General features: G+C 34.3%; 1 protein-coding gene across 1 annotated transcript; it reads right to left on the bottom strand.

The window, feature by feature from the left end:
- Nucleotides 1-4,009: 4,009 nt before the first annotated feature.
- LOC144435889 (uncharacterized) lies at nt 4,010-19,473 on the bottom strand. The gene is made up of 4 exons (XM_078124530.1): nt 19,024-19,473; nt 7,391-7,462; nt 6,278-6,415; nt 4,010-5,251 (listed from the first exon to the last, which is right to left on the bottom strand). Exons 1-4 carry the CDS (start codon nt 19,340-19,342, stop codon nt 4,887-4,889), a joined length of 894 nt encoding a protein of 297 aa, XP_077980656.1. The 5' UTR covers nt 19,343-19,473; the 3' UTR covers nt 4,010-4,886.
- Nucleotides 19,474-20,960: the final 1,487 nt, after the last annotated feature.

Below are 20,960 nucleotides of genomic sequence, written 5' to 3'. Positions count from 1 at the left end.
TGGAGCGACCTAATATTGTACTATTTACTGGATTATACGTCAAGACACGTATAAACAATTTATCATTGTGAGAAATTACCACCATGACAATAAATCAAATGAAAATAAATCCAAGTCAGGTTTGTTGATCCTTATCAATCAATGTAAATCCTAAATAGCTGAATTACTGATCGGATAACATCTCCCTAATAAAACTAATGTTGATGTCTTACAGCGATGTCTTATCGTACACTATAGCATCTCGAGGGATTTCATATCCACAAACGTAGTAATAACCCTTTCAAACACCCTCGATATATGATATTACCATTGGACCACTGACATATGATATTACCATTGGACCACTGACATATGATATTACCATTGGACCACTGACATACTATTTCTATCTTTACTATTGGACCACTGACATACTATTTCTATCTCAACTTTGGGTTAAAATAATTACAATTAATGATATATTTGGAATCTGTTTAAATAATTAATGAATAAAATGGAAGATAAGCATTGCGATTAAAACGAAATCAATTGCATGAATAGCCTAGAATCCAGGCGAATGGAGGATTTTGAATTTTGATTTTCCTCATCTCTCTTGTAATTAATTCAAAAACCCCATTCGCATGCATTCCATATGGCTACTGAATAAACTGCAGACAATAACATCAGTTTGCTATGCTAACATCATAATACATCAAAATGCCAAACATGCGTTTATATATATATATATATATATATATATATATATATATATATATATATATATATATATATATATATATATATATATATATATATATATATATATATATATATATATATATATATATATATATATATAATAATCTTTATTTATACTGGATAGTTCTTTAAGCATAAAAACACTTGTCTCCCTTGTCCAGTGAGAGCCATCCCTCATGGGTTCAGTGTTAATGCAGGAGGAAACCGGAGTACCCGGGGAAAACCTGCGTTGTTCGGTAGAGTCAAACTGAACGACACTCTTCTTACTTACAGCGTAGTAAATTTAATCGAACCCTGAATGGGGGTTCGAACCCCGACCGCAGTGGTAAGAGGCACTGCGGTCCACTTATATATATATATATATATATATATATATATATATATATATATATATATATATATATATATATATATATATATATATATATATATATATATATATATATATATATATATATATATATATATATATATATATACAGGTTTTGAAAATTTGAACCAAATTATATTAGCATATAATTTGGTTCAAATTTTCAAAACCTGTATATAATTCGCTCTACTACCCGTATTGAGCACTTTTATGTGGTTTTATCTACATCCAGTCAATTATATATATATATATATATATATATATATATATATATATATATATATATATATATATATATATATATATATACATATATATATAAATATATATATATACGTCATGTGTCTGTCTCTGTCACTCTGTCTCTGTGTCTCTGTCTCTGTCTGTCCGTCTCTCTCTCTCTCTCTCTCTCTCTCTCTCTCTCTCTCTCTCTCTCTCTCTCTCTCTCTCTCTCTCTCTCTCTCTCTCTCTCTCTCTCTCTCTCTCTGCTGAAGGAATGCTGAAGGAATGCAACAGCGACATTAATTTAGATGTTAGTAGATTCTTCGGATATAGTAAATAGTTCAAAGTGCGCATGAAGTATATGGTAAATCATATATCCCAGAACGTTAACAGCAAGCCATAAGACTCACTGTAGGAGTTACTTTTGCCCTGGTTATAGGAGAGGGGAGGAGCGTTCATTTTATCATATATATCAAACAATACTCATCTACTTTAAAATGACCTCCCCTAATCGGAAGGTTGTTGCGAAGGAAACGCATCTTAATGGTCTTTCTAAAAATATGAAAATAATTTATCAATTGGTCAAGGTCAAGACTGGGTCCGATATAATCGCCTTTACACATCACATGTTGTACTGTAAGCTTCAATTAACCTGTTGGTACCGTTCACAATGAGACCAGTACAGTCGGTACTATTTATAGATCTAGAGGGATTATAGGTTGAGACTAAGCTGGACTTTCCTTACCTACTGCAATATGTCAGCACTCGTTACACGTATAATGAAAGGATTATTCTACATGACATGATTAAGACTGAGAATAGGAGTGTTACTCCATTAAAATTAGCAATGTTGTCACATCCTAACTTTTAAATTCAAAATCTTTGATTGTATCGTGATACTAGTTTATGGTCCTGGAATTAACTATATTTTTACACATCCTGCCACATCTCGTCATATAAACGAACATGTGAAGAAATTAATACGCACCTTCAAGTCATTTTGGTTTCAAAAACCTGTAAATAATGACAGCTCACGCGTATCTGTGGCCATGACAACTTCAAGACACATCGTTTGACCTCTTGAACTCACCCTTAGATATGTTACACTCCATCAGAAAATATAACGATGAACTCCAGTTGAAAGGAAAGGAGACTTTATTTAAGGACTTTGATAATTTGATAATACACCCAGCATCTTTGACATACAAAATCAATATTTACACTCTAGGTAAGCAAGGCTACAAACTATTGAAAATAAGCAAGCATCATTGATCTTGAAATATTGTACTTAAAAATTGTATGGATAACGAGAGTTTTATAAATGATAGCGTAATGGATTAATATATCTGTCGATGAAAGGACTTTCAAATTGATATGTTCCTCACATGTTCATAATTATCAAGCTGAGCATCATTGAAAATTCAAGGAAAAGACAAGCCAGGCTTATTTATGCCAGTTGCATTGGCTCCTGCTGTCTTGACAGTCTTTTTACTTGTCGAAACAAAGAGATTATGGTAAATGTGATGTCATTACCAGGATTTTCCCATAAGACCTTACTGGAAATTCCAAAAATGGCCAAACACCTGTCTATTGCGGTATGACCTCTTTACAGGGTTTCAAAGTTGAATCAGTTAAAACATACTGAAGTGCTATTTTCTCATACAAAATCCTATTTAAGGAGGTAGCACTAATCAATACTAGTCTACTAAAGTCTTAGATAAGTTTGACTGTACTTTTCCTTTTAAAAGACAGAACGATCATAGTTCTTCAGAATTAATTTTTACATGCTTCGAGATTTCATTTCTGAGAATATAAGAGTTGTATAGTAGAATTATTTAACTAAATATAATTAGTATAAGATACAAATTTTGACCTTTTATCTCTTCAGTACTGTGCAGCAAAAACGTTCAGTGAGTTCTTCTTGCAAGGTTTTGGCACCCTCTTAAAATTAGCTAGTTTCTTTGTGTAGCAGAAATTAAAGACAAACAATAATTTGTATTCAACTACTGAAGGCGAGAAAGTGTCAGGTGCTAAAGAGATTGCTAAATAACCAATGGATTCGCCAGGTTTTGGAGAATCCTACACTAAAACAAAGAATTGATAGAAAAGTAGGATTGATAGATACCATTCCTCAGATTTCGACTGAAATCATTTTACAAAGAACAAAAAACAACTTATTGAAAGAAAACATGAGTAGATACAATTGTGATTGGAGTCGATACATATCTAAATACACCGAGGCGCGTGAGCATGGTATTAGTACAGTTAAATATGCCATTCTATGACAGAAGCCCGTGACGCGTGAGTGCCTGTGTTGCCCTCTCGGGTAATTGCACGACTGCTCACATTTTTCTTTGAGTCATACTTTCAGGAACGAAGCGAGGAAAGTGCAATGAAAACACCCAAAGCACTCAAGTTTTAAATACCCAGAGTACAAGTACCAACACTGGGAGTTACGCTTAATGAGATTATCTTATAATTACATACTCTTATGTTCATAATAATACAACTACACGTACATTCGGTTTTGTGTACATGGAACGATCGCTCGCTCATTTGCATATAGATATGCAAATAGTTCAGTATGTCTTATTACTAAGACTATTGTAATAAATGTACAACAAGAGTAACTACCGAATACTACAAAGTTGCAGACTGTGTCCCTTTCAAAAATGTTTTAATGATGGTATGTCTGTCCAGTGAAAATGAGCATTTTACAAACTGTTTTAATAGTGTAACTGCAGTAAACACATTTTATGTAGTTTTTCCTTCAGAATTCACACATGATATAACTCAGGATAAGCTATGGAATAAAAGCAAGGTTTCAATAACGGTGACGGATATAGATATGTATATATATGACACATACATTACTTATATATGTGTATGTATGTGCCTTTTTAGAATATAACGACGAATGTGTTATTTATCTATTTATGAATATAAATATGTGATTTTTAATATGTAATTATTATTTTAAATTTATATCTATCTTAAAATTATATTTGTTAGTTAACCATATCAAGGCGTGTGATTGTTTTGGTCACCTTTATGTAACGTAACTCCTAGGATTACAATTTTAGGTCAGTAGTACACTTCAACTTTAAAGTCCCAGTAGTTGTAATATTGCGCTATTTTTCCTTACTTGTTTGAATCATTTATCAGCATATTGTACATTTTGTGGGATACTGATGAGGTTTAATCAGTAAGAGGTCATATTGGCTTGACCAAGCATATTACTAACTAAGAGTAGTTGATGTCATTGTACAAAATAATTGTGTAATTATCAAAGTACTAAGTATTTTAGAAAAAAACATAGTCTCATGTGTATGTGACAGAAAGGAATGTCCCCTTTACAGGGGACGAACGATGTTTTCTCAATATTCTAAATTAGTTAATTATACAATTAGTTTGTACCAGGAGAGCCATGAATTCACACAAGTGACTGTAGAACATGACGAGAACAACGGAATTGGGGATAAATTCTCTACTTGTAACCATTGATACTGTGAATGATGTATTTCAAATCTATAAGTAACACAAGTACAGTGGGCAACTAAACTTGTTTACTGAGAATGCTGACTGGTTTACTTGTGTCACTACATGACGAACTAGGGTGTGTCTTTAATGATAAATCTTGCGTGTTTGCCCTGTTAGCACATCCCAGACTATTGACATATTGACACAGTAGTCGCATATTTGCATCAGGATGTTCCTTCCTATACTTTTGATATGCTAAGTAAACGGTGAACTGTACGAGTGTGGCGAATGTGCAGAGGACGAAGGCGGCCCATGATAGATCTAATGACCAACCAAAACTCCATTCTTCATCTGCGTTCTCCAACATCAATTCCTCACTCTTCTTCTGTACATTTGTATGGACAATGGTATACATGGAATTCCCCACTAACATAAATAGGCCTACAGGGTAAACGAAGAAGAATTCAATTTATAACCGAGATCTGATTAAAAAACAACAACCAAATTTTCACACTGTACTGTTCCAGATGGCATGGTATGTTGATTTCAAATCTATCAATAAAATAAACTTGTCACATTTCTACTTCGAAATTCGTAGGCGTTATTTGAACTATACCAATTGAAGTGGAACTTAATCTAACAAAACCAAACACATGACAAAGCAATCAAGCATACTAATTTACAATATCTAGAAAACAGTGCTCATTCTTTTAGCGCTGCTCTGGAAAAATGAAAACAGTGTTCTGTTCGCTATGTTTCATGCCATTGCCAGTCTTGTAGAATGCCTCCTTCAAATTCTAACATTAATGCCTTAGGAATGTGTCCTAATTTTGGATCATTAAGCCCATAAACCTTATTTGCCGATTGTTTACTGAATCACCCCTCTCTTAAACACGAGGTGCTTAAAATGTTAGTTTATCTAAAGTTTCAGTGGCATGTCCGAGATTGATGATTATAAAAGGTAGTCGATCCCCCCAGGGCTAGTTTCATCTGACATAAAACCATACATCCTGTCCAAGTCAGCACGAAGCACTTTTATATGGATTTATATTGTGAGGTGTAAAGAAAAATACAAACTCAGCATTTCGATATTGCTGACGATTTCACGCAAAAGCAAGACTTTCTATATACTAATATTAAATTCAGACAGTTGTCAGTTTTCTTACTTGATGGCTATGAAGTAGTTAGAAGAACTTATAATAACAAACCTAAGAAGTGAAACTCGTAAAACTTAGTTGTTGATATTAATAATGTAAGACATTGGGATTAACGATGTTACATTAATCATGGTATACCTTACATGTTTAGTTGTTGCTGCAATGACGCTAAACACCCGTCTGGAATGATAAACTGCCGAAAGAAGCAAATCCCACATCAAACATAAGATGATTTACTGAATAAAAGATAACACACCTTATTGATGCATTATGCTACACAATTTGCATCCAAGTCACGTATCTTACGTACCTGCCATACCTCCAACTACACCAGAAACGAGCATCGCCAAAGGATGGGCAGATAGGGATCCAATGATCGCACTCAAAGCGGCACTACACGAAGCTACCACACTGATGATTTCAAATGCTATCACAGATTTTAGTTGTTCTGAAAGTAATAATAAACAAATTTCATATGTATATATATATATATATATATATATATATATATATATATATATATATATATATATATATATATATATATATATATATATATATGTGTGTGTGTGTGTGTGTGTGTGTGTGTGTATGTGTGTGTGTGTGTGTGTGTGTGTGTGAGCGCACGCGCAAATGCCCATGAATCAATCCCAGGTTCTCACTAGTGCTAGCTTATCAAGACAATTGTTTTTCACGTCTAAAGTGTAATTCTAATCCGAACTAGGCCATTGATAAATTGTATATGTTGATTTCATGACCTAAACGATAAAATATTTAGTGAAGAAACCATTGTCCCCAAACTGTTTGGCAGACACAGAAGACAAAAAACAAAAAAAGTAAGTAAAGAGGAGGAAATTAACGGATTTTACATCAACTGCAAAACAAACAAACAAACAAACAAGAGGGTGACATAGTTTTTCTCACCGAACCTAAAACGTACATGTAAAACTAAAGGTTTTCGAAACCTTACATCGGTTATTTGAGAGATGTGATTGCCTTACTACGTCAACAAATTTATTACTCAACATTAGGTTAAACATACTGTGCATTCACGATGATTTGAGAGAAACGATTATCAGCGTTACTGAGTTTAAAATCATTACTAAATCATGAGTTGCATTCCCAATGGTAACATGACTGGGTTTAGTAAGGTAAGCTTACGTCTGCCATACTTCACAGTGTTCATGCTGAGCCAGCACCCTCTGCTAACATGCTTAAAATATATCGAAATACAATCTAATGCTACTCGACATAACTCTCAATCGATGAGTTTGCCTGTGGCAAGTATTTCATAATGTTACCACGTTACTTTGATAAAAATACGTCTCCCACACGTCCTTTATGATTGGTGTTCAGATTCAATGACTGCCATTAATCTGCTTCAAATTGCTATCATATGAATTGTGTAATGGAAACACTTTACCTGATAACACATCGCCTTCAAGTTCACTTACGCCAATCACCTGAAGAACATTAACACAACGCCAGGCAGTTTCTGAAAATAAAATGAAATTGCGAATAATGAATAATAAAAAAATTCTCCATCACTTCGCCAGCTTAGTTATCATTCTGGTTTTGAAGACATGTTTCTACGATCGAAATTTTGGAACATAGTCGTGGTGAATATAGCGTAAGATTACGACATAGTCAAACAGTGTCAGAATACAATATCCCCCCACACACAATGTCAGAATACAATATCTCCCCCAAACAGTGTCATAATACAATATACCCCCCAAACAGTGTCAGAATACAATATCCCCCTCCAAAAATAATTAGCTAGCAAATGAAATGTAAGATTTTCTGAGCGAGATTTAACGTCAACAGCAGAGTGATTCAGATTTTAGATGGGCGAATGTTAACATCGGCAAAATAATTGAATACAGCCATATTGACATCTGGTCTAAGGTCAGAAATATCCTTTCTGATATGCTATAGAACTCAATATTCTACGCTGTATCTGACATGCTATAGAACTCATTATTCTACGCTGTATCTGATATGCTATAGAACTCAATATTCTACGCTGTATCTGATATGCTATAGAACTCAATATTCTACGCTGTATCTGACATGCTATAGAACTCAATATTCTACGCTGTATCTGATATGCTATAGAACTCAATATTCTACGCTGTATCTGATATGCTATAGAACTCAATATTCTACGCTGTATCTGACATGCTATAGAACTCAATATTCTACGCTGTATCTGACATGCTATAGAACTCAATATTCTACGCTGTATCTGACATGCTATAGAACTCAATATTCTACGCTGTATCTGACATGCTATAGAACTCAATATTCTACGCTGTATCTGACATGCTATAGAACTCAATATTCTACGCTGTATCTGACATGCTATAGAACTCAATATTCTACGCTGTATCTGACATGCTATAGAACTCAATATTCTACGCTGTATCTGACATGCTATAGAACTCAATATTCTACGCTGTATCTGATATGCTATAGAACTCAATATTCTACGCTGTATCTGATATGCTATAGAACTCAATATTCTACGCTGTATCTGATATGCTATAGAACTCAATATTCTACGCTGTATCTGATATGCTATAGAACTCAATATTCTACGCTGTATCTGATATGCTATAGAACTCAATATTCTACGCTGTATCTGATATGCTATAGAACTCAATATTCTACGCTGTATCTGATATGCTATAGAACTCAATATTCTACGCTGTATCTGATATGCTATAGAACTCAATATTCTACGCTGTATCTGCTATGCTATAGAACTCAATATTGTACGCTGTATCTGATATGCTATAGAACTCAATATTCTACGCTGTATCTGATATGCTATAGAACTCAATATTCTACGCTGTATCTGATATGCTATAGAACTCAATATTCTACGCTTTTAATGAAATGATCACAAAGATTCCATTCACAATGAGACAATGTGCTAACAAGTTGGAACTACGTGTATGTCTTGACTACAGTTTGATGTTCATATCCCCTTTGAGACATGCACATGTACCACTTTACTGCTAGATTCTTACATTGTATGTCGGTATAACTTTAGCTGTAACGGAGATTCTATGTCTATTATACGTTGTACGATATGTTTGTACACCTATCTCCCGGCAAATTTCATACTCTATCTAGTTTACTTATCACTGAGATCTACAAATTATATCGTTCCCTTTGTTAATCAGATAGTGAAATTAGGTAACTGACAAATTGTATAAGAATTGGATGTTTTGTAGCCATTATGTCTAATTTGTATTTTATTGATTATGCTTAGAACTATGCAATTACATACATTATTTGAAAAATATGATCAAGTAGATATCAAATGACGTATTTGATGTAATTTCAAAAATAACTAATATTGTCCTTGACGCGACAATTAATGGAAGAGAAGAGATGTTTTTGAAAGCCTGGAGACAACAAGGGTTCAATTGTTCTGGGATTGATGTGATTCTTTCGTTGAACATTTATCAGCAAAGAAGTAGAAAGAGAAACAATTTTTTCATGAGAGTAACGACTCCATAGCCATGCTATTTGAAGAACTTTTCACATTTACTTATTTAGAGGATTTCACTGATTTACGATCTAGCTTTCAGCAAACAAGAAGATTAACCAATTTTGATAATGAAATGGTGTTTAAAACCCCAAAAGAGGAATTGTTCAAATGTTTCTTCCATGCATAAATTTTAATAACATGTTTAGATTAAGACCCACTTTAAATCAAAGTTCTCAGTCCTTTTTACAACTCCGACTATTCAAAAACTGCACTAGCTGCAACTTTAACTTTTTTTTCTTTTTTTTTTAAATTGTTTTGTTATATGTAATTACTCGTAATATTGTACACCCTGAACAATATTGAATCACCTTGAGTATTTCTGCAGCAGTACACATAGTATGGTGCATTATATCCAATTCAATTGATGTTTGGGTCCGCGGACAAAAATGTGCGCCCCCATGAACCATGTTTTCAACTTATTTCTGTACTTCTTATTGATAAAATATACCTCTAATTGACATTGCAATGTGTACTTATTGATATTTTAACATTTGTCATTGAATATGTTGTTGGTTGTCTGATCGAGAAAAGACACTAAGTTACAGATAGTGCAGGTTTAAAGTTGCCCATTACTATTACAATGTAAATATGTATGAGGCTACGAACTACATTAAGCGTGGTTGGAATACAAGCCTATGAACCTTCATTTCAAATTTGAAGCCTGTGATGTGTAAAATTAAAGATTATTCAAGGGAAAGTGATGGTGATACGGTCCATGGTGCACTTTTTGGGTCGAAAGGCTGTTGCTTGAAAGAATTAAAACTCGTGAATTGATTTGTCTAATACCTGGTTGCTTGCGCCCCTACAACATAAACATTCAGCAACCATTGCAGTGGCGCTGTGCAATATCTACCCATCATGATTGATTTTATCATTAGGATACAATTACTTTCCTTTAGTAAAATCAGTTGTGCTGCAGCATCATTGACACAACTGTTGTACATCGAACATAAAGTTAGCAAGCACAAGCTATAAAACCCTAATTATCATATAACCCATGCTATAGAAACTGGAATATTTTATTTATTTTTCTGGTATTTTTCAAGCTTTCAGTGAATGTGGGAAATCGACTTATTAATCTTCATAATCTATTTGTTGCATATCAAGTATAAAGAAGGTATTATATAACTTACAACTAATTCATATATATATATATATATATATATATATATATATATATATATATATATATATATATATATATATGGAAGAATGTGTGAAATTAATTGAATATACCATATCACGTTATTCCTATCTATAGAGAAGGGTGTATGAAATTCATTGAATAAACCATAATTTCATGTTATTCCCATCTACATGGAAAATTGTGTGAAATTTATAGAATATACCTGTCCATTTCATGGTCAGAATTGCAATAGTTATAGGTTTGTCCTCCTGAAAAGAGTGGTGAGTTCTTATTATACCGAGCTACGTTTGACCAATCTAGTATGCAGTCTTGGGTGTATGCTATTAAACTTCACAGTGCCTGTTAACGTTTTAATTCAGCCAATGATTCAAAGTCTTAGAGCCCCACGTAATCAGTTGCAATGTATTTACTTTGGAAGACCCTGGTTCGTTTATATTTAGAATATAAAACTGTACTCATTTATATTTGTACAGTAGTACATGGCATGGAATACTGATATAGGTTGATTCAACCTACAGAAGTATCGACCACATATACCGGGATACATTGTAGTGGCCATATGGATAGGGCTTTTGTATTTGTTTTGGGTTTTTAATTGATAAACAATTTTATCACGGCTGCCTACCTGAATAAAATAATGTGAAACAACATTGAACAAGTCTGTTTTTGTAACTCAATAAATTGCTAAAAGTTAACATATGTGTAAAAAGTTTGTTATTGTACATACAATCAGCATCTAAGTCAAATTATTATTTTTGCGTAGAAGACAGTCTTGATTACGAAGGCCCTTTCTGCATATTCAGAAACTTCTGTCACGCAATGCCGATTTATCACTACATAATGTCGAGTGTTTATTATGTATGCGTACTCTAATTCTGCATGCCGACTTTCAGCTAAAAACGGAGTTTCAGTGACAGAATACTACTTAACTAGAGGTGAAAATCGTGATATAGGTATAGGATAAATGTCTACAAACTATTCGTTCGTAATGGACAAGACATCTATGTTTTAGACAGTTTAGACACTAAAACAATAGAACGGCCCTTGATATGTCCACAGCTATATCACTCTAGAGTTTAAGTTTACTTTCATGTAGAGTGCCTCTCTGATAGGTAATCTTGTGGGCACCATTAACGCGGATTATAACCTTTGCTGGCCAATTGTTTGCTACTTTGCTCGAGTAATTGACGTTTTAGTCAAGTCGCACATCTGCCTTTCTCATTTGCTTTCAACAGTAGACAACTCTTATGAAATAAATCAACATATATGTGCGTTCATGCAGACTCAAATGTCAGCTTTTTAGGCCAGGCTATTTCAGTTCCATTAAAAAGTGGAATTTCACATTAAAGATTTATGTTTTGTTTGCGATAGTACGCTCGTTGTTTGTTAGATTCTAAACGATGAATCGGTTGTGTTCTTGTAAGGCCAAAAATAAACGCCAAAATAGCAGTGTTATATGCCATTATGAATCCCCTAGCAATCACTGTGAAAGTGTGATATTAGAACATTTAAGCCGCTATGAAATCAAGGTGTCACATCAACTTTTATAGTTGTTATTTTCCCGCTAAAATACAAGACAGGGATAATGCAAAGTAATTGCCTGTTACGCCTGAGAAGTAGGCGATATTTCAAAGAATTTCCCATGTGTGTTTGTGGTCAACCAAATAATGGAGATGATATCAATATAGCTTATTTGTATCTAGATATCCTAATTTAGGTAATGCAATGGGTTAGATTCTAGGTTAACAACTTGTGTTCTTTTGAAATTGTACCAATTAGTTTTTATAAGGTATGATATTGTTACCATGGTTACAGTTAGATTTCATCCATTTCAGTTACCTTAGAACACGATATATAGTGCATCACCAGTATTAAACTGAAACGACACCATGGAAATCATCACAGGGTTTGGATAAACGTGTACGTCATATATAAAGCAAGCAGACTTGAATATAAAAACCTATATCGTACATCTCTCCCACCATATAACACTGCAGACAGTTATGCATGTAGCATAGATGCACAGTTATAATATTGGATCACCTTTCTAAAATAAGCCGTAGATGTTGTCTTAAACCCTGTAAGGTGAACACTATGGCAGGTAGATATCAATATGGTTTTACGTATTATAGTACAATGTGTCTTACTTATAGATCAAAGGGTAGATTGATGTTTGATTTTGGTTTTTGATCTGCCTGCTACACTTCCATTTCGATTAAGGTCTTTTATAATCTTCAAGATGTGTCGAGTCGTGCTACCCTATAAGCCATCACTCCACTGATAGGGCAGCAAGAAACACCGTATCTTCAAGGCAATACCATTAGGTATTTTATACATTCAAGTACATAGCTTTTTAAATAGTGTAACTGTCCAATTTTAACGAATGTTGTGACACAAATCATCTACATTGTTTTATCTGCTCACATTAATAAAACACAAAATAACTAATTCAACATTATCAATCAAACCATCACAAGCTCCAGGTCCCATACAGTAAAGTCTTCAGTTTGCTTCTGTTCAGGGAAGCTTTATTTACCATTTGAAGGTTTAGGGCTTAGCGTTTTAAAAGACCTCACAGGCTCACAAATACCTTAGTGTTTTAAAAACCTCACAGGCTCACAAATACCTTTGTATTTATTCGCAAAGTTTGCTGAACTCTGTATTTATGTACAGGCTTCATAAATACCTCCATATTTTCGAATGAACGTTTTCCATATTCAACACGGGCTATTTTCAATCTTTATTTGAATGAATATTTGAAAACAATATATCTCCCAAGGGACTGGTGCCAGTCTATTATATAACATGGTGATAATGACTACTCATTCCAAGTCACACTTCTAGTGTGCACTTTATACATAACGATAAAGAATTCAAGTCAAAATTTCTAATATTTGTCATACTACACTTACAACTGTTACAAATGTTGTTCCCCATGCTGCAATATTTATTGCCTGGTCGGATATTTGACTTCTAATGGCCGGAACAATCGATACCCTTGGGAGAATTAGTAAGTCTCGTGATACATGATGATTTGTGTGAACCAATTTATGGTTTGACCTGTATGCATTATTTAACTGGCGAAAATGGGAAATTTTCCATCCCTATTGTCTTCACAGCTAATGAGAGTAGGCCGGTAAGATTGTCAGTAAATGGCCGCACATGTAAAATTCATTACGCATATATGACATGTCAACGGAGATAGGTGTATGTTGTTTGAAGGATGTCGACATGTGAATAATTAGCTGTAATGACTTAGTAACATCTGTCATATGTACCACAATGTCTTTCATCTCAGTAACATTACAACCATGGCAAAATAGGTAAATCTGAGTATATTCAACTGTTAAAAAATACGTGATAGAAGTGAGGTCAGTGGTATAGAGTGTATAAACATAGACGTAAAACAAATCTACATAACACAGTATGAATAATTAACTAAGACTATAATTATTAAAAGATAATCTAGGAATTACCGGAACGAGACTATTTCTTGACGAATACGCATATTTCTATATAATCTAGTTGTTTGTTTGTTTGTTTGTTATATTTAGACAATACATTGTACATGGTTATCTTCCAATGTTAATTATTTGATATGATATGTACACCAACTCATTGCCGATGTAGGGGAATGATTAAGACCATAATTGCATCATCCACCTTGTCCATGAAATAACATACATACATACATACATACATACATACATACATACATACATACATACATACAAAACTGAGACAGATGGACAAGCGGACAGACAGACAGACAGACAGACAGACAGACAGACAGACCGGCACACACACATAGAGACTGATAAACAGTCGGACAGACAGACAGACAGACAGACAGACAGACAGACAGACAGACAGACAGACAGACAGACAGACAAAGTAACAAACTACACTGATATGCTTTATACATCGCCATGACGCCACTGTGACGTCAAATGTATAATTCTTAACTTAGTTTATGTTAAGTATGGTTTATGACATATAAACCTTTTGCAAAACAATTTATGGCAAAATCCAAGATAATGCTACCCAGGAAGCCGAAAGATTAACGAATAAATTGTCAAACGTCGTTTATGTCGCTGAATCACTCCAATGTAAGCTTACATTAAAAAAATCATCTGTTAAAAATTCATTTCAAAGAATATTTTGATAATTTTCAGATGATACTTTTCCATCAAATATATCATCGAACTATTAAGGTATTATGTGACATTGAAACAATAATACTATCTCAGGGATGGTGTTTGTCTAGACCGCATATGAAAGACTTCCTGAAGATATTCTAATTATCTATCTGAAATAGAAACAACATCAATTGATGATATCATTAGGGTAAATTATTGCAACATTTGTCATTAGTACCATTACTTAGTTCTCTCCGCTTACTTTAACTCTGCCTTATACATTAAATTTTACTACTATTTAAATTCTTAGAACGAATACATTAATATATATTAGTGAATATGTTAATTACACTGTCACAACTCGGGATATTGTACAATAATTAACACCAATAAACGTTGTATTCGACGAGACTAACATTTTCAGTGATGCATGCAATAATCGCGTATCTTACTGTGTACATGGAAAAGGGTTTGGTAGTTTGTAATTCGTGCCAATATATATATTTGCAGGTCTTTGTACAGTTCTTACAGCTCATTTCTTATCAATTAATGTACGAATTATTTTGACAAAGGATCATCCACTTCCATTCCTTCAGTTCCATTCGCATTAGAAATGCTTATGATTGATTGATTGATTGATTGATTGATTGATTGATTGATTGATTGATTGATCGATCGATCGATCTATCGATTATGACACACAACAACAATAAAAACAACTATAACAAAAAACCATTACTTCGATAGGTTGTTTGGCAAACACAAACATAGCTGTTAAAACAAAATAGGGAAAGATCCTTAGGCAATACGTGCTTAGGTCTGTGCAATCTAAATAAATACAAGTGCTTGAGTTCTCGGCACCATAAGTTCTGCTGGAATGTTCTCATTGAACGTATACGAAAACAATTAAACAGACCTGATGATGTAAACAACCAAGATGCTGTTTGAGTATATAAATATTAATTGCGTCAGTGCGTTACTTTTATCAATTCAACACTCTCTATAAGAGCAAACAGAGTGTGTCTATAAAATAAATATTTTTAAAGATGAGTCAGTTTTATATAAAACACTTCCACACATGTCTTCTTAAAAACTAATGAATTGTAATCCGTTGTCGTCAGTCACGTACTTAGTTCAAAGATAATGAATACGAGACAAACGAGCGCCACGATTCTATTTGACAGGTTTAACTTTACGTAAATCCAATGATAATTAAGATATATATAGCCATTATTACTTGTAATATATAGGTAAACTACATACTTCGTACAACCACGTTAGTCTTTAATTTCATCTAAATTTCAAGTCTGAGTGTAAATGTGAATATACTTGCTCAGTGTGAAATGAACATACAGAGCCAACTGTCTAGTACCACTGTAGGGAGTAATGTTTGATGAATATTCCTTCATCTATCTATCTATCTATCTATCTATCTATCTATCTATCTATCTATCTATCTATCTATCTATCTATCTATCTATCTATCTATCTATCTATCTATCTATCTATCTGTCTGTCTGTCTGTCTGTCTGTCTGTCTGTCTGTCTGTCTGTCTGTCTGTCTGTCTGTCTGTCTGTCTGTCCATGTCTGTCTGTCTGTCTGTCTGTCTGTCTGTCTGTCTGCCTGTCTGCCTGTCTGTCTGTCTGTCTGTCTCTGTCCGTCCGTCCATCCGTCCACCAGCAGACCATCAATCGATAAATTAATCAATCAATCAGCCAGTCATCGATTAAATCATCCTCTCTTTTATTTCATCCTATTCTTTTCAATCACATTATATTCAAATAAATTTGATTCAATTCGAAGCAATTTCATTTACGGTAATTCTATTTGACTCATCTACATCTGCTAGATACTTGCCCCATTAATGAATTTTAAAACGTGTCAATGACGAATCGATACATTTGTATTAGAATGTTTGTATCAATAGTTCTACAGTATACTTTAGAATTTTTGAAAGTTATTTTTTTATAAGAGGAGCTATTGAATTCACTTTTGAAAGTTCTCACGGGGGTGGGGGTGTTACAAGATGCGAAGCAGGGAAGAATAATTTCTTTAGGTCGGATATGATTTTGAATTTTGACACGAAACCCGTATTATACAAAAGAGAGCCTACGAGTTTTCATTCTATTGATTTGAAAAAACTGATCTTCAATAACCATCTTTAATAAACATTATGGAACGTTTGCTGTTTATCCATTTACAGAGTTCGTGTACTGGTATTCCAGAACAAAATTACGATTAGACATTTTTACCCCAGGGTTTCATCAAAGAATTACTTTGTAACGTTTTAAATACATAACTAAGTGTACTTTATTTTACGTATTAGATTAACTTCCACACCATGAACAATAACTCACTGATATCAACGTCCTGCTTTCTGGGATGTGTAACTATCACACATATAAACAAACTTACAAAAAGTCACAGAGTAATCAGATGGGTTGCCATAGTAACCTTACCAAACTGTTTGCGTCACTCATCGTCAATGATACTGATGCTAGTAATCGCGTGCAATCATACTGTCACTACAACTGGAAGCACAAAAGCAAATTTAATATAATTTTTTAATCGTATGATTACCAGAATGCTAAGCTGATTTGCATGTAATTATCAAAAGTGTTCCCCAAAGAGTACTTTTTTTTAAAAAGATGTCATTGAAAGTTTCACATATCACTGTATTGTTGTGAGCACTGGAAAGCTAAGAAACTCAAACGTTTATCGTAAATTGCATTTTACTGACAATACCAACCATAAAGTTAGTTATTGTACGGATGATGATGATGATGATGATGATGATGATGATGATAATGATGATCTACTGGCAATACAAGTATTCTCTCTCTGTATGTTTTCATGGCCTTGGCTAGCCATTAATGAGACACCCGAGTGACAACAATACTTCTACATTCCAAGGGAATTGGGACGATGGTGTGTTGCATACTACTTAAGGACAAGTCTAGCAATGTTTTGGGTTAAAATATAAACTCTGGGGACGATCTTGATGACGGGTTCCGGATGACTGATTGCTTAAAGATGACTGTTAGTACTAGAAAACTGAAGTCTCCAGGTGACCACGTAAAGTATATATAATCGATAGGATCAATTGTCTAAGGTCAAAGAATGATGAAATGAATGGCACAATTTGTCACTAAACTGTTGAGTCCATTTTATTGACTTCTCAGGCCAAATAAAACAATTGTGTATTTCCTATAACCCGACCGATCGTAGTTTAAGCCTTAGACCACACTTAACATTTTTTTACTTTCAAAAGGTTAAAAATGCGAAAAGATACTTCTATTTCTGTGTACATTTAAACATGTTTTACTTTCAAAAAGGCAAAATGGTGAGATTTGTTTAAAAAAGACTATCTCTGTCAGTGCAAATTTTCTTATCAAAGTATCTTTTGGTTATTTTTTTTTAAAACTCCCATTCCAGAGAAACCTGGTCTTTTAAAATTGTAAGTTGAACTTTTACAATAAACTCTACATAATGTGTTCATCTACTTCACATATCATTGTTTTCATTTATTTCTCCAAGTTTTTACACCTCATTAAACGATCACGCAAGTATTATGACCAACGAGTATCTTGTCTTATATCGACGCAATTTCTCCCCCAAAAATACCATAAAATTCTGACCACCCTATTTTCTGAAGTCATGTTATCGAAACAAATTTTTTTTGTTTAAATTTGCCTGTTGTGAATCCACATGAAGTGTGAAAGAAAGTCATCGAAAACCTACAAATATCAAGGATAATTCCAATAATTGCTACAATGTCAACACGAAATAATTTCAGAGGAACTAATTAAATATATGAAAGATGTACAACATTGCGCGCATGGTTTACGTCGACTCTTCAATGTCCTGTATTTGAAATATTAATCGTGGTGCTTGTGACTGTGTTTAATTGATTATAATGAACTTGTTAAATTGGCTGAAGGGGATTATATTATTATTATCCCAATACTTCTGTAGTCCTGGTTACTGTTGCATTGGTACATACATGACAGTATGACTTTGTGGCCAACTGTTTGGCCCAAAAATGTCCTTCCATGCTATCTTGGGCGACATGTACCTATAAACACATTCTTACATGTATACACACAGGGAAAAGCTATTGACGGAGACGATTTTCAAAACCTACCTTAAGGCATGTATACTAAATATGTAGTGACTATGAAATTTAAAATAGTTATTACAATGCTTACCCGTTGTAGTGTTTTCCATATCATCTTGCGAGCGTTCACAGTGCTCAAAGAGACCTGTATGACTTAATAACGTTGTCTTATCTATGACATCACCTCCAATATACGTATCATTGGCATAATTATATAGAGTAGCGGAACCAACAAGCCAGTAGGAAGTACCAATTGCCAATGCGGCTAGTACCGTTGAAAGAATTGGTAAAACAACAGCAACTATTGGTAGGCAAAGTAAACATTTGAGCACCATGTCTCCTCTGTGTCGCTGTGTTAGTCTAATGCTATCAACAGTTACATCTCCCTCTGATGATATTGTCCTGTCCATGCCGTTAGTTCACCGATGCTTTAGTTGGTCACATGATATCTTAGCCTCAGAGTCAGTAACTTCCTCAGAGTGGTTATTGTCAGCAGTTAGCAGGTCCTATCCTTCCACTATGTACGAGATGTTGCGTATCTCCCTCAGAGTAATCACCAATGGAATGATCGCAAAGCTCACTGGGCGTAAGTTTATTGTTTTCTCAACAGTTGCAGGCGTAGCAAACTATACATGGCCATACATTAGGGAGCCTTCAGTAATTACAAGGGGGAGGGCCGGGAATCAGGCTCGGGCTGTACCGTAGAATGTGAACCTCCCCCGATTCCGTCGTGCTAAAAAGTGGCCCTCCCTCAATTTTCCTCCTCTAAAAGATGACCCTCCCTCTGTTAAAGTAGTTCAAAACGTGGGTTAAAATGCTGTCAGAACATTCTCACAAACAAGCTCGGCGGTTCGTCTTGGACTGTGCCGTAAAAGAGACTGTGGTTGACGACGATGTGTCAGAAATGTAAAAAGCACACGAGTTCCGGAATCAATGGTAAGGACTAACTCCGACCGATGCCACCATGTTGAAAATTTTAAAGGCAATGGTTATTTCCCACTACTACAGCCATGTGGATGTGTGTGAAGGTGGAACTGCAATAATGAATACCTATGTTTGTATCTCTTGGCTAAGCTGAAGGCCACAACTCCCAACGATTAAATTGCACACTCCCGACATTGTTGGGACCGAGGTCAACATATCCACAACAATATCCCTCGTATCTAACCCAACTGTTTCCATTTTACACCTGTGAGACCCACTCCTCCCCTCACACCATAACTGACACTTAATCAATTACACGGTTGTCAGCTGCAATTTGACTGATACAGGCAGGTATCATGGTATCTAACCCTAATCCTAACCCTAACCCGAATGTTAACAATGGGATGTGGAACCCAAAAACCCCAACAGAATGTAATGTTAGTTAACACGATTTGTAAAAAGTAACACCCCCCCCCATTCCCCATTCCTAGATTATTGTTTTCTTTGTTGCTTTGTTTTCCTATCAAATTGTATTTTTTTGGAGTTATTTCTTTATGTATGAGGTATTAGAGTATGCACTTATTTTGTTCTACATGTATATCATTTTTGCAACTCTACATATCTTCATTGTATAAAATGATTTATTTCATATAATTTGTTTGGGCCATGAAGGAAGATTAGTTCTGCTGAACTATATTTCATGGTCCCCACCAATTATACTTAGTTACATTTTATGAAATGTAAATACTTATTATTATGGTGAAAATAAATTATTATTATTATTATTATTTCCCCCGGCCCTCTCCCCTTGTAAACACTTGAGGCCTCCTTAGTCGATTACATACGTCACTATGCATCTCCTTATGCATACAACTGTGCGTTCTGACTCAAACGTCCCCCGTATATATATAGACTTTTAAACTTTCACAACAAAACTGACTGTTGCTACACATCTGTTCATATTTGTAATTCTATAGAAGTGCTTGTCAATGTTTGAAGGCGGCAATGTCTGAAATTACGTTATGATTACTTCTTTAGTAACTGAATACAAAAACCAGATGGAATTGGGTCTTTTTCATTGTTGTTGAAATGTAGACATATTGA

This window comes from Glandiceps talaboti, chromosome 5, assembly GCF_964340395.1.
Source record: "Glandiceps talaboti chromosome 5, keGlaTala1.1, whole genome shotgun sequence".
Lineage (NCBI taxonomy): Eukaryota > Metazoa > Hemichordata > Enteropneusta > Spengelidae > Glandiceps > Glandiceps talaboti.
This window is presented reverse-complemented; position numbering and strand designations above follow the sequence as displayed.

What these genes read in the sequence shown, in the direction of transcription:
- LOC144435889 (XM_078124530.1), bottom strand. Translation starts at nt 19,342, where the DNA reads ATGGACAGGACAATATCATCAGAGGGAGATGTAACTGTTGATAGCATT. An exon ending in TGAAGGCGATGTGTTATCAG is followed by an intron (nt 6,416 to 7,390) that starts GTAAAGTGTTTC and finishes TATTACTTTCAG; the next exon opens with AACAACTAAAATCTGTGATA. An exon ending in TGTAGTTGGAGGTATGGCAG is followed by an intron (nt 5,252 to 6,277) that starts GTACGTAAGATA and finishes TTTACCCTGTAG; the next exon opens with GCCTATTTATGTTAGTGGGG.